The 15205-nt window shown below is 44.3% G+C and overlaps 3 protein-coding genes across 11 annotated transcripts in view; 2 read left to right on the top strand and 1 right to left on the bottom strand.

Moving 5' to 3' along the window:
* Nucleotides 1-1228, bottom strand: part of RhoGEF64C (Rho guanine nucleotide exchange factor at 64C) — a 126118-nt gene extending 124890 nt beyond the window's left edge. For both annotated transcript variants that reach the window (XM_033382495.1, XM_033382498.1), the window contains exon 1: nucleotides 557-1228. The gene's annotated coding sequence lies outside the window, so the exon portion shown is untranslated. The remainder of the gene's footprint in view (nucleotides 1-556) is intronic.
* A 2511-nt stretch (nucleotides 1229-3739) lies between these two features.
* Nucleotides 3740-5802, top strand: LOC4811928 (mitochondrial 2-oxoglutarate/malate carrier protein-like). The gene is made up of 2 exons (XM_001352620.4): nucleotides 3740-3816; nucleotides 4761-5802. Exon 2 carries the CDS (start codon nucleotides 4787-4789, stop codon nucleotides 5723-5725), a length of 939 nt encoding a protein of 312 aa, XP_001352656.2. The 5' UTR covers nucleotides 3740-3816; nucleotides 4761-4786; the 3' UTR covers nucleotides 5726-5802.
* A 71-nt stretch (nucleotides 5803-5873) lies between these two features.
* The window catches only part of axo (axotactin), a 64379-nt gene continuing 55047 nt past the window's right edge, over nucleotides 5874-15205 (top strand). For 2 of the 8 annotated variants that reach the window (XM_033381751.1, XM_033381754.1), the window contains exon 1: nucleotides 5874-6726. The gene's annotated coding sequence lies outside the window, so the exon portion shown is untranslated. Of the gene's footprint in view, nucleotides 6727-13185; nucleotides 13319-15205 lie in introns of those variants that run through there. The other 6 variants (XM_033381756.1, XM_033381755.1, XM_015188259.2 and 3 more) reach the window with 5 other exon arrangements.

Genomic DNA, 15205 nt, shown 5'->3' with positions numbered 1-15205 from the left:
GCCAAAGTCGCCCCGAAAGAGTCAAGAGTTCCCACGAAGTTGGCTGGCTGGCTGGCTGGCTGGCTGCTGCGATCCATTGAAAATTGGCCAGCACCAGCACCAGGGCTCCCTCCACTCTCCACTCTCCCGACGATCTCTGATAGATGCGTCCAAGGCAGAGAGAGACAGCCAAGAATGCGGTTTAAAGTTCAATCGTGCAGCAAGTGCTATTTAAGATCGATAGATCATAGAGATCTATTCACAAAAAAACAGAAGAAAAAAAAACGTGATGATATTCTCCCTGGGAGATGATCTAACAAAAAGCTTTCTTCTCGCTTCAACCGTTATGCAAATCGTCATCAGTGCCTCAGAGAAATGCCTACTAATGAATATATTAACGAATATCAAGTTCAGAATCAGTTCGGTTCTGACGGTTTTCACAATTTGGCTCATTAGCAGGTTGTTTCGTGCCCCAAGGTTCATTCTTTATGGCTTCTTCTTTTTTTTTTTTTGGAGGTCTTTCGTCTTTGTTAGAAATGCATTGGTTTGGTTTTTTATTTTTTTATTTTATTTTTACCTTTTCTTAAGCTTTGAAATATTCCACTTGCTGTACAAATTTGTTGCTTTCTATTTGCATATTTGTTGTACAATAAATTATGAGCACAATGTTAACAGATGGAACAAATAGAAGACGCTGCTGGCAGAAGATTTTCTTCTTTTCTTCAAACACTATTTTTTTTTTGTTGTATTTCTTTTTTCGGCCATACACTTTTGAGTAAAATTTCTGATTGCTGCTTTCTTTTGGTGCAGCTGTAACTGTAACTTGTTCAAAAAAAAAAAACACGTTTTTTTGCGCCCAGTAATTACTGTAAAAGGCTATTTTTAAGGCTCCGAAAACCGTACCGTACGGAGCTATGCAATCCACAGTGCAATGCAATGCGGCGTCAATTTGGATTCGGAGTTCGGAAAACACAGCGAAATGGAACGAAAAAAAAAATAAACTGAAATGCAAATGGTAACACGCACACACGGATCCACACGCTTGAAGGTGGGTGGGGCGAGGGGGAAGCGAGAGCTACCGGGACCGGGAGATACTGCAACTGCGGCTGCGGCCTGGGAAAACGTTCATTCTTCGGCAAAGAAGAAGACGCTTGGCTGCTCTCTTTCTTGCTACAACTCTATACTGCACGAACGACGCGAACGATCGCGCCCGACGAATGAAAGACGAATGAATGGTGGCTGCAAGTTGCGGCGTCGGCTCTGAGCCGCGCTTCGGCAGCAGCTTCAAGTTCGAAAAGCTTGGTGTTCGAAAATCGAGCAGCTGCAGGAGAGCGGCCACAACGGCGAGAGAGCGAGGGAGAGCGCGCGCAAGAGAGTAATGATCGCAAGTTTGTTGCTTTTAGGTCTTTCGTTTTGCTGTTGGGCTTAGAATTTGGTGGGCATTGATTTATTGTCTAACAATAACTGTGTTTTTGCATTGTGCGTTGACTTTGTCTGCGACAGAGCGAGAAAGATTATCTTTTCGGACACCAGACGCCATCGGATGACACACATCTTCTAGAAACTTGTGTTTACTCTTATTCAAATTCCCTTATCTGTTAATTGGTAATCTCTTTTGGATCTTTACCCGCTCTCTGATCTGCATTAACTTTCGCTGCCGCTCTCGCTGGCTCAAGAAGACTTTTACTCTCAAGCTTGGAGCAATTACGAATGCCGCTCTCACTGAATCGCCAAGCTCTGTCTCTCGCTCTGGCTCTAGCTTTAGATCTGTCTGCAGCTCCCGCTCTGACTCCCTCTAGCTCTATTTCTTTTGCTCTGCTCTGCTCTGGTCTGCTTTGGTTTCGTTTCTCTGTTTCTGTTTCGTTTGCTCTTGCTCTGTTTACTCCACAAATTACCGCACATAATGCTTGTTCACTCGCTCTCAGGGCGCTGGATGGGCCAGGTTTCAGGTTTTGTTTTTTTTTTTAGTCTATCCCAACTTCGAATGACTTCTTAACGGTTCGCCACTTAATGCCTCGTTTTTGTTGTTTCGTGTAGTTACCTTTTTTGTCGTTCGCTTCGGCTCTCACAGAGGGCCATCACATCAGCCAACCTCCCCCCCGGCAACCCCCTTGAAATTGCAGCTGTTATTGTCATTTTGCTTTTAGCCAGAAGCTTCACCTCAGCGCTCGAGTTCGAGAGCTGGGGTTCGGGTTCGTCTGAGCGTAAATTTTCTGCGGTTTTCATGCGATTCTTTGTGGCTCTCTCTCTTGCTCGCTTTTATACTCTGTCTCGCCATCCCTCCCTTCTTCGGGCTTTGCTCCTTTTGGCTGTCTTCCTTGCCGAACCTTCCCCTTTTGGGCTGTCTTCCGCTCCGTTCCTTCCCCTTCCCCCTCCCCGTTCCCCTCGTAGCTTTTCTTCTTTGCTATCTTCATTGTCATCGACTTGGTCGTTCTCCTTATTGTTATCGTTGTTGCTTTTAACTTTTTGCGTTTTTCTTTCGGCTAGTTTTCCGATGCCGCTCTTCCACGCTTGTAGGGCCTCGCTCTGCTCAGCTACTGCCTCCAAGGTGTGATAATAAAAGGTGAGGCATTCCAAAAAACACGCACGATAGCATGAAGCGTATTTTTCCTGTGTTTTTGCTCCCATTTTTCTCTCTTTCTCACTCGTTGTTTCTTCCCAGTAGGCCACCATCTGACAGTGCCCCACCTTGTGGGAAACACACACCTTGGTTTTCCATGCCTTTCACGCTTGTAGGGCCTCCCTCCTTATTCTGCTGATGCCTCCTTTCTGATGCTGCCTCTACTTTACGCTGCTGATGCCACAATTCTGCTACACCCTCCTGCCCTGGTGCTGCTGCTGCTTCAAACCGCAAACAGAGACCGCACCGCAGCAGTCGGCAGCCGATATGATCTGATTTATTGTAGTTTTCCGACTTGTTGTTGCTACTGCTATTGCTATTGTTGTCGTCGTCGTCTGTTAAAATATTTATTTACAATTTTCACAATTGGCATTTCAGTTCAGCGAGCTTGTCTCTCTGATTGTTTGATTGCATTGTTGTTGCTGCTGCTGTCTCTGTTGCTGCAGCAGCAGTAGCAGCTCTCGACTGTTTGGCCCACTTTTACTTATGCACATAAATAATTAGGCGACTGTTTATGTTGCCCCGCCGACTGTCTGATAACAGCATTTGCATCGTTAGCCAAGTTTGTCAAAGGTTCAGTGTGCCGCCCCCAAATCTGCCTACCATCTTATGGAAGGAGGTTCTTTTCTACAAAACAGAGAAAAAATCCCCTGAAATGTTTATATTTTCACTGAGATTTAAATATGAACATATGTATATATAAATTTTTATTTTAAATATATTTAATACATATTTAATTAATATAAATATTTGCTACACATTGAATATAATATATATAGATTTATATTAAAATCATATTAAATTCCTTTTAATTTTCCCTATTTTTGTATTAAATTGATTTATGGGTTTATTTCTTTGAACTGTGCAATTTTTCTCTCAGTGTGGGATTTTCCCTTTAAGTCTGGCGCGTGGGTGTGCATGGCGCTCTGCTGTACAGTGCGGCCAATTAACGAACTACTTAGTGCACATTTAATGCTGCATACTTTCCGGCATGCACATATTTCTCTATTTGAAAGGGCAGCTTTTTTTATAGGATGCCACACAGTGGTGGCTGAAATATTGAAAGGAGTTGAGGAGTTTTGTAAAATATAATTTATAATAGCTCGTACATATATCTGAGCCTTAAAAGTCAAAGAAGCTGTCACCAGAGTCTGACAGTTCGTGTAGAAGTGTGTGTTTTCGCTTTCACAAGCCATTTGCAGTTCGAATTCCACAGGGTAATGTCTCTGTGTGTTACTCCGGCACTCAAGACTGTTGGCAGTGGATGTCTTTATTAGACAAACTGTTCAAACTTTACAAATTCTAATCTTAGAAAGCTCTTCATAATCCTCTCAAGTGTCATAAACATTGCCACCATAGAAAGGGAGGATCGACACGGCAACCTCAGTGCTCCCTGTACCCTTCATCGAGTAGCGTAAATATATCCCTGTGATGGTTGATTTTTCCCGCTTTCCTTTCGAACATTCTCATGGTTTTCTTAACCACACGAGTTCCTAATTAGCCAGCCATGAGTTGCCAATACGGCATTTGCGAGTACATGAATTCTAGGTTCCAACCCCAGCCCCAGCCCCTGCCCTGCAACAGCCCAGCCCTCTCTCCTGACACAACAATTTTGGCTTGTCTAATTACGGGGGGGAGGGCCTCGTCTCTCTATACCCCTACACACTCTGGAAAGTGTTCTTTCGGTTTGAGTTTCTGTCTCTAATTGCATTTCAAGCGATGCCAAACAATTTTGTGTGTACTCATCTAACGATGACAGGGGCTGCCTGCCGATGTACTGCAGGGCTTCGGTTCGGTTTGGTTCTGTGCAGATAATAAGCCGCTTGCCAGGGTGTCGTTAATTTGTGGGTGGCCCAAAAGTTGCACAAATTATCTGGCATGTGAGGAAAATTATAGAGGGCCGTTAATTGGCGCTGTAGGTGTTGGCCTGTTAACTGCCACAATTAAAATCAATGCCACGATGACCCAAATCCGTGTTGCCCTGAGTTGCCTTCGATATCGATATCAATTCAATTCGATGCGGTGCGGTGCGGTGCGATAGACAGGACTAAGCAACTCTTTGGTAAACATACCATTGAGCACTGTGTCAGAAACTACAAAAAGATACAATTCCAAATTCAAAAGTCAAAATCTAAAGATCTTTTTGGTAATTTCCTTGCAGGTTCCTCAGTTTGAACAGCCGCCATCATGGTCGCCATTTACGGTGTGGAGGAGAAGAAGACCATCCCCAATTACATGAAATACGTCATTGGGGGCACTGCCGGCATGTTGGGCACTTGCATTGTCCAGCCCTTGGATCTGGTGAAGACGAGAATGCAGATATCGGGGGCCAGTGGTAAGCGCGAGTTCAAGAACTCCTTCGACTGCATTGTCAAAGTGTTCAAGGCCGAGGGCATACTGGCCTTCTACAATGGCTTGAGCGCCGGGCTGATGCGTCAGGCCACCTATACAACGGCCCGCATGGGATTCTATCAGATGGAGGTGGAGGCATATCGCAATAGCTATAACCAGGCGCCCCCTGTCTTTGCCAGCATGGGAATGGGCATCCTGGCGGGTGCTTTTGGTGCGATGTTTGGCAATCCCGCCGAGGTCTCACTTATCCGTATGATGTCCGACAAATCGGTGCCCGAGGCGCAGAGGCGAAACTACAAGAACGTCATCGATGCCTTTATACGCATCACCAAGGAGGAGGGACTCTTCGCGCTGTGGCGCGGCTGCCTGCCAACCGTGGGCCGTGCCATGGTGGTCAACATGGTGCAACTGGCCTCGTACTCCCAGCTAAAGAGCTACTTCCATCAGTATATCAATGAGGGCTTTCTGCTCCATCTGACCGCAAGCATGATGTCCGGCTTTATGACGACCGTGGCCTCCATGCCGCTCGACATGGCCAAGACGCGCATCCAGAACCAAAAAGTGGTAGACGGCAAGGGCGAATATCGCGGCACCATGGATGTCCTGTTCAAGGTGACCCGTAACGAGGGCTTCTTCTCCATGTGGAAGGGCTTCACCCCCTATCTGTGCCGCATTGGTCCGCACACGGTCTTTGCCTTTGTCTTCCTTGAGCAACTGAACAAGGCCTACTACAAGTTTGTGCTCGGCCAATCCAGCTACGGCCCGGGAATCTGATCTGGTAAATTTATCAAAAAGCCCACGACTACTGTAAATCAGTAAATCTACTAATTCAGTAAATATACTCAGTTTCATTAACAGTTTCAATTCAATCTTTGTGGTCTACAATCCTCTGGAAGCTACCCAAAATCCATGCGCCTCACTCTTTGTGGAAAAAACTGCATAGATATGCCTTGGTTTTGCAATCATTTTCCACCTTCAAAGTTCCCCAATTTTTTAGCATTGCACGATCCGTATTTCTCTCTCAGCTTTGTGCCGGCGCTCAGCTGAAGCTTTGTGGATCGTCGGGGGCTGCGGCTGCGGCTGCGGCCGGGGCTGCTGCTGGGAGGCCGCTTATCAAATTGGCTCCATCAGACGGTCCAGTACACGATCCGATTCGATGCGATCCGAGTCAGTTGCGTTCCTACGTTACGATCGAGCGGTTCGTTTGGCGGTTGCGGCTACGATTTGCGGTTGTGGTTGCGGTTGTGGTTACGGCTACGGTTGATACCCGGGCTCGTCTAGGGACTGCGATTCCTCTCAGTGTGTGTGTGTGGATTCTGAAGTGAGGTTGAGGCTGTGGCTGAGGCTGAGGCTGAGGCGGCGTCTCTAAATTGAAGCCACTTAAGTAAGCCGCAAAGGGGATCTCTGAAAGAAATCTCGCACAAAAACACACAGAACACAACAACGGCTCCGGGCATGAATCAACCTAGCGGCCGCGGAAGTGTTAATTTAAAGTCCAAAGACGACATTTAGATACGGTCTTCCAACTACTATCTGAGAGTGTTCCATTGTCCGCCCAATAAATCGTGGGTCTCTGTTTTTTTTGTTTTTGTTTTTTTTTTGTGTCACTGAATTATGTGTTTGCTGATGTCCGATGAGATATATACATAAATCAATAATTAAGTGATAATTATTTATAGTGTGAATTAGACGGAGGGCATTGAAAAAATCTCCTCGGACGTGTTGTAAATCGCTGGAAATCGCTGCCCGAAAGAGCTCCGCTAGAGCTCAACCAGGTGAGTTCTTCAGATAAGAATCAATCTGTCTCCGGGCATGCATTCTTTATGACAATACCTTCCCCTGGAGCCACAGCCAGAGGCACAGGCACAGGGCCGAGGCACAGGCGCAGGCCCCTGCCATTGTTTTTATGGTGGCACAGTGGGCCACTTCTACAGATTATTTTGATAAGAGACTATCGCTGACGCCGCTGATCGATTGATCGATCGCTTGACTCTCATAAGTAATTTACAAGCGTTTCATTGATTGACAAGTGGAGGCGGGCACCGAACACAACGAAATTTGTCATAAAGTTTATAAAGATTGAATGTCGGAAACCCCGCGGTTACGTTTATTTCGATCACCTCATAAATTTGTATATGCAGATGAATCGGCGAATTATCTGATTGCATGTCTAATTATGGTTCAGAGTTCACAGTAAACTGTGATCTCCACAATTTCCCATTTTGACACTTCGATTACGGCTCTGCTCCAGTTAATTGTAGGGACTGTCGCTGGTTAGAGCCGTTGCCGTGGGATGTTATTTATCGTTGCATTACCTCACTCCCTCCCTCCCCCACTGGTAGTACAGGAAAAACTCTCCCTGATATTTGCCTTTAGATAAGAGAGATCATAATAAGCGCACAAAGCTCTTTTTGCTCTAGTTTCTATTTAATTATTTTCTGTTGATTCCTCTTGGGGCAATTAAAAGTAGTCTTATTGTTTGCTCCGTTAAATTTTTGGTATTGTTATCTCTCTTCACGGCTTGATTAAAGTAAAGCCCAAAGCAAATAGAGGCACGGCACAGGTTTTTTTCCCGCGTATTTGCTGGGAGATTTTCAACATTTTTTTTTAGACAGAACCAGTTCGAATGAGAGGAGCTTTCCCAGCACAGAGCACAGAATAATTCAAATTCAAATTAAATTAAAATTTAATTAAAATGCCTGAATGCTTGAATGTAATTGCTTTTTTCGCGTTTGAAGTTTGATTTTCATTTGTATTTGCATTTTTTTTTTGTAGTAGCATTTCCCCCCCCCTTCGTCCAAAGACATTTTCACAAACGTTTTGTCGGGTTATTTGAACTAGAAATTCTAATTAGTTCCCATGTTGTCTGTATGTTGAATAATATTTTGTCAACGAATGAGTGAAAATAAACAATGACTTCCCCAATACTAACACGCATCGCTTGGCTTTTGATTGTTGAAATTTTAATTGGAAATCAAGCGGCAAAAATCAAATTAAAATACCATTTCTCCCAACTCCCATCAACCATCAACCATCTCCCATCTCCCAATGGCAACTCAATAATGTAGTTAATGTTTGGTTAGAGCGATTAATGAGCGGACAATTGGTAAGGCAAACCGAGATGTGTGTCAACAAAAACTGAACGCGGTCGGACAATGTGACAATATATTTACGCAAATATAACGAATAAATAGTAAAAAATTTAATTATGCAAAAAGTCAAATAAGATGAGGCGGCGAGAGAGAAAGAGAGATGATGGGTTAGCCGAAGTGTTTGATACTCTAAGATGTTGGAAATTGATTTTACCAGTTGATTGGTAAGGATAGAAAGATGCATCTCTAACTGACTTTAAAGCTCAGTCTCTAAATGATTTTATTTTAGATTAATTGGGGGGCCTTTGGCAAGTTCTCTTTCCATTCACTTCCCTTCTTTATAAGATAAAAGCTCGAAATTTGGTTGCTCGAATATTCTGCTTATCGAACCAGTTCTGAGAAAAACCACCTTAATTTGAATGTTATGCGCTGTGCTATGTGAAACCTAGAGAACCTTCCTATCTCTGTAAAAGGGGAATACCCGATGATGCCACTTTTTATAGGGCCTACCCGTCTGTTCAAGATTAAATGAATTGGTTGAATCAGCTCAAATATGCTCCACATTAGAATTCACATAATTAATTAATTAATTAATCTAATAATTATCTAATTAAGTGGAACTGATTTCATGTTTATCCAAAGCTTCTATGGCCCCCCCGACCATGCCGTATGCCTTGTCAAAGTAATTGTACTCAAATTTACACTTATCATTTATAAGTTTTGTTGTTTTTTGTGTGTTTCTGTATTGCAAATTGAAATAACAAATGTCGGAGTGTCATTACCATAGCCATGTCATAGCCTCCTAACCGGCAGACAAAACCGCACGTGATCTAACACCCACACACCCATACAATTGCATCCATAACTGGTTTAATAAGCTCCGATCTCTGATGTCTGTCGCCTGTCGCCTGTCGTCACCGCAGACGTCGACGCCAGCGCTTTGATCACATGACAGCAGCAGAATTGTTGGTATTTTTTTGTATGCTTTGTGTGTGTGTTTTTTTTTTGTGGAACATTAAATGCAATTAACTAATAAGCAAATGACCAAATGCTCCAGTCGAATTAATAATAATAAAAAATTCCATCTTAAAGAACGCACGCAAAGGCAAGGGTCAAAGTTCAAGCGCCAATATGCTTTATTTTCCTCGGTGAACCGGCGCGCCGCCAATTTCACATGTCATCGGGTCTGACAGAAGAGCGAGAAAGGTTTGCTGTTGGTTGGGAAAACAGAGACGAGCAGTGTCCCAACCATAGGATACCCTATACAAATTATAAGGATAGTGGAACATGTAGAGCGGTTTGTTCTATTTTGGAATACCCTTTGATTTATCTTATCCTCCACCAGTTTCCAGGGTAACAGACAGACACATAGGCACTGGCTCTCCACCAGTTCCCAGGGTAACAGACAGACAGACAGGCACTGGCTCTCCGCTCTCTTGATCAGCACCTATTCCCTACACCCAATAAATGTACCCTTGTATACCCTAACCATTGCCGCATTATAACAGCATTTCTGTTGTCATGTGATGCGAGATCTTAAAGCTCAATCATTATCATGATGCCCCGGATCCCAGATGGATGCGTACACTCTCGTGCATGGCCACAATTTGTCTACGGCGAGCCGGCGAGAGTTGCAATTTTCGAATTAAGACAATTGCCACACGAATTACAGAGCAAAAGATGCCCCCGACTAGATGCGGCGACCCAAGACCCATTTGCCTCCACATCTTCTTTTGTTCCTTTTTGGCGCGCCAAAATCAATGCCAAAAGTAATGCAAATTTGTGGACTCACTTTTCTTCGTTGTCTTTTGTGTCCTGTCCGCCGCTGCGGCTGTCCCAAAAATAAATTGAATTTTAAATGAGGCACACAAGCCACAGCAATATTCATCAAATATTTAGACATCACACTTGCAAGATGCTCTTCAAAAAAGAAATTTTTATTAAATCACACAATTTTTGGAGCCAACAGATGGCGTGTTGATCAGTGTGTGGGAGTCAAATATCGATCAAGGTGCTATTTAGATATCGATGTGGGCTAAATATCGACTGGAATGGCGAAATGGAAATAAAATAGAACCGACCGAGCGATTAGCTGTGCAAAAATAAGCCTGATTTTTTGCGTGAGAGAGGAAGCAACATATCCTCTTTTATTCCCAATTATTTGCACAAAACAAACCATCGATCACTGCGGCTTGAACATCGATTAGCGAAAGTCTTTGATATCGTTTGGGCAATCCCACCCCTACTGCACAGTCGAAAGCAGCGTAGCCGCCATTGCAGCAAAACTCGCGCGAAAAAGAGAAAAATCGTGCAATAATGGGATTCAACAAGTTGACACGCTTTAATTGTCAAAGAACCACCATTACTTGACGTAAACAAGAGAGTATGACCGCAAGAACAAGGAAAAATCGTGGACAAAGGCAGTGTCAGGGCCCCTGTTGTTTTCCAACGCGAAACGACGCGCACACGGGCAGAGGAACACCCGCAACACAGCCACAGGGGAGAAATGCCGGCCGGCCCGTCGTCCGTCCGACTTGTGGCTGGCAGCACATCAACGGTAATTTTCCAATTGACGCCTATTACGGTTAATCGTAGCAGTGACCCAAGTCCAGACTAAACTTAAACTAATAATGTGCACAGTTTAATGGCTAAGCCGCAACAAATCGCACCCTCCCCGCAGCCCTACACAAGCCCTCTTCTAACCTGCAGTCTCCAACCCCACTCCACCGCGTCTATGGCCACTACAAAGCCTCTCTGCCGAGCACCCACTACAAAACCGCTACAAGACCGCACGACATGTCCGTTCTTGTCTCGGATGCCGCCAGCGCTCCCTCTCACTTGCTTCTGTACTGTGCTCTGTGTTTGTGTGTGTGTGTGTTTTTCTCCATAAACAAGGTATGTTAATTGGAGGGTAAGGCAGTCTGCAGGAACCACATGCATCTGCACGAACTTTTTATTTGCGCTTATCAAAGTCTCGACTGCAAGTCAAATAGTCAGATGCCGTTCGCTTGCAGTGCCTTACCTGTAATTAAATATACCCTGTCGCCAACTGCATGCGTGTGTGTGTGCGTGCGTGTTTATGTGCGTCTGTTTTCTTCTTATTCTTATTAGCACGCTAACGAACAGCGAACGGGAGTGCTAGGAGGTGGCTTTAGTATTTCGTCGGTGGAATTAGTCGCACCGCGTAGGTCAAAGCAAGTGGATTAAATGGCAACGGTAGAACGGTTCACCCACTCCCGCTCCTCCTGGTAGGATTCCTGCTGTCCGGCCACGGCCAATGAAGTATTCATTATCCTGGGACAAGCAATTAGCACGTCACCGAAAAAGGGTCAATGCCGTCTCAAAGGATTCCCGCTTTGACTGCTCATACGATTCGTTGACCCCACTCGCACGCCGCCGCGCCCCGGAGGATTCTCGTTTAATCAAGCCGTTTACGGGTTTCGTTCGGTACGGCTCGGGCTGCGGGTCCGGTATCCGGTATCCGGTGTCCGGTGTCCTGTTTTGTGGGTGTCATCGGCCTCCTGCCTGCCAGTCGATACATTGGTCGTGTGTTCAATTGTCTCTGATTTTCACGCAAATGTAATCCTGGACACCGGCTCCTGCTGCTCCTTGATTTCGGTCCTGCACCCCGGCCTCGCCCCGTCCCCCCGATATCCGTCCCGGACCTTGGTTGCTCCTTGATTTGGGTACCGTTCGTCGTACATTTCGGTGCGATTCTGTTTCGGTTTGTGTTTCGTGACTTGAGTAAAGGCAAAAGTTGATTCATCAGGCCGCAGGATATAAACAAACAAATACTCGTACCCGCAAACGTTCATACACTGAAAGAAATTTAGCGTTCTCTGATGTATACCCACATATTTTTTTGGGTTGTCCAAATACTGATAAATTGACGATCCGATCCGAAACCCATGTAGAATCTCTAGATAATTTCGAGGTTTCTTTTTTCTGTGCATAGATGGAGAGCTATCGTACGACTGTGGAGCTGTTTTTCGTATGCGTCAGCACAAAATAAAATAGTGAAAAAATAAAGCACAATACCAATGCAGCGACATATCCTTGAAGCTCTCTCACACATACGCGCTCAGTCACGCAAAACACCAACGCGAGCGCACTTTGACCTCATTTTGGGCAACGGCAACGGTTTTACGCTCGAGTGTGTCTCCTCCCACACACAGCTCTCTCTCCCTCTCCCTCCTACCAAGTTATGCACGTCCCAATGTTCGACGTGTGTTTGCTCGAGAGTTTTTCTCGTCTTTTTTTTTTTTGCCCATAATGATTTCAGCGTGTTAGTGCCACAAACATGAACAAACATGCATGGAACAGGAAGCAAATGAAATCAATAAGTTGGTATCTCTTTCTCTCTCCCTCTCACTCTCTCTCTCTCTCTCTCATCGCTTAAAATCGGTTTAGTGTTGCAGCTTGCATGCACGCCCCCTGGGGCGGGGGCGAGTTTTTTTTTTCCTCCAAAATCCCCTGCCAAATCCGCGAATCCCTCCAAACCGCAGGATCGAAATCTATTGAAATTGCTCCGCCATTCTCGTTAGCCACTTAATTTTCGTATAAATTGCAAGTAATTAAGCCATTTTTGGATAGTTCATAAAAATGCTGCATAACTGAAAGCGTATTTAATTCAATTAATGCGGTTATTGGAGAGTGCTACAAAATACAAAGATACAAAAAAAAAGGTGCAAAATGTGGGAGATTTTTAAGCGGAATACGAGTATAATATAATTAACATGCTCATTTTAGCTAATAAATGTGATAAACGCAGTTGCGGAAATTCATTTAAATAAATATTATTAAATATATGCAATAAAATGCCCCGGCCGGCCCAATAATGCCATAAGAAGTGCAGGGAAAATGTGTAAATGAAGCCAATTTGTGGCTATGTTTCGTGGGTAATCTACCTTTTTTCCGATCAATAAATGTTATTGGTTGATTTTTTTTTCTGTGGTCCTGGAAAAATGTAAATGTTAAACGAGTTCAGTGAAAGTGGAATATTTTTTTTTTGCAATAAAGAAAATTCAGAAGTCCAACCCTTTAAAGTGAGAAATTTCGTGAAGGATTGGTAATAAATAAATAAAATAAAAAAAATAATATTCGAAAATCCCAAAAAAAACCTGGAAAATACAACATATTATAAAATTAACCAAACTTTAACAGCCGGAAGTGAAGGAAAACCAATTGCACATTTCACGGAAATCCATAAATATTGAAACGATATCGAAGGCGATCAAAAGATTTGGCCATGTCCAGTTTATGACATGCCGCCGGGGTAAGGTGTTCCATACATGTGTGTATATATATACGTATTACGTATCAAAGGCTTATGTGTAACACGAGTCTCGACTTACCAATTAAAATGCCTGGCACGCTCAATGGGTCATTAAAAAGCGCCTCGGTATCGTATTCGGAAATTTGCATAATTCTTTGGCGGTGACGTTTGAGGGCCAATGCACTCCGCTCCGCTGCTCCGCTCTGTCAGACAAAGAAACAACTAACAAACAATTTGATTGCTGCCACACCAAGTGCAAGCAAATTAAATAATAATTATTTATACAATGGCCAAATAACAGACAATTACAATGCATATGTAGCAGGCCAGATGTCCGTCCCCGTCTCCGCCACCGCCACCGTCCCCGCCCCCGACACCGTCATCTCAAAGCCAACGAGGCGTGTAAATTTCGTTTAATATTCTAAGCCCAAGAACAACTGCAATGTTGTTGGGGAATTATGTTACGGATTCGAGTGCGTTTTTGGTAGTGTTACATAAACTCTGGCTAAATGCAAACATTTATAGTTTCATTTAATGGCATCGTGTTTCGGTTAGCGACGGACGGGACGGACGGGACGGCCGGGACAGGCATTAAATCATTTTTAAAGTGCTTGCAAAACTAATTGAATTTGCTAGTGCGAAAATGCCAGCACAATTCTGGTCTTTAGCTTTTGTCTACAGTGTACAGTGAATGTTGGCTACATTGGCAGCTGGAGGACCTTAAAATTTTGAGGCCCCCAAACGTATGTCAGGCACAAACCTCTTGCTTTAAGGACCGAGGAGTGCTGCCGCATGGCGCGTGACCGTTCTTACGACTCTTACATCCCATCGTTTCGATTCTAATTTAAGTAATTGCTGCACTTAAACTATATCCATGTGTGCAATTTCATTTAAATATTCAATAATTTTCGAAATTAGTTCTCAAAGATTTATGCGAATTGGCAAAATTTACGCATATTCACCCTTTTGATGATTCTATTTTGAGGAGAACTATAAACTTTACAGGGTACTAAAAGCCGCGTTCTGTCTGCCTCTAAAACTTCTGCTGGGATATCAAAAAGTTGATCCTTCTTTAAAGCTCGTGCAGTATTTCTGCTTTAGCTAATCCCGACTGTAGAGCTGCTTTGGTGTCTAGTGAAGCAGAAGACAACAGTAAAATGTCTGCAGCCTTCGCAAACTTCTACTCTCTCTCTCTCGCTCTCTTCCTCTCAGTCTCCGTTGATTCAGCACCCCAGGCCCCCTGGCCGCCCACGCAGTTAGCAGCGTTGCTGAGCGCTCATTCATGCATCCTGATTTCTATTATATCACACATGTACACGAGGCGTCTATGTTGGTATAAGTTCGCACTTGTACGTGTAGGCGACCGTGACGGCAGCGCAACGGCATTGCCAACAGCATCAAACACTAAAACAACAAATGACAAAGGCGAATGCCATTGTTGTTGTGCGGAGCCCTCTGCCATTGTCGTCGTCGTCACTTAATATACAAATTTCAGTAAATATTTTTACACACACACACCCAAACACAAAGAGAGAAAGAGAAAGAGTGTGAGTGTGAGAGGAACCCATAGGGGCGACTGCAATTTCCGCGCATTGCACTCGCTTCGAGCTGTCGCGCTCATGTCATGGCAGCACGACTTTCCTTCCTTTCCGCCCCCACATCCCGTTACCCCAGCACCATTTCCCCATTTCACAGCAATGGTTGTTCCTTCAGTGCCGCCTCTGCCGCCGCCTCCTTCGGCAACAATTCGTTCAATTTCATGCAATCAAGTTATTTTAATTCATTACCCTTACGCGACCAACACTTGGGAGACATGCACAAACACGACACTGCACTGCACGCACACACACCCATACACACACACGGGCATATATATTTGCCAGAACA

Source organism: Drosophila pseudoobscura, chromosome X (assembly GCF_009870125.1).
Source record: "Drosophila pseudoobscura strain MV-25-SWS-2005 chromosome X, UCI_Dpse_MV25, whole genome shotgun sequence".
Lineage (NCBI taxonomy): Eukaryota > Metazoa > Arthropoda > Insecta > Diptera > Drosophilidae > Drosophila > Drosophila pseudoobscura.
This window is presented reverse-complemented; position numbering and strand designations above follow the sequence as displayed.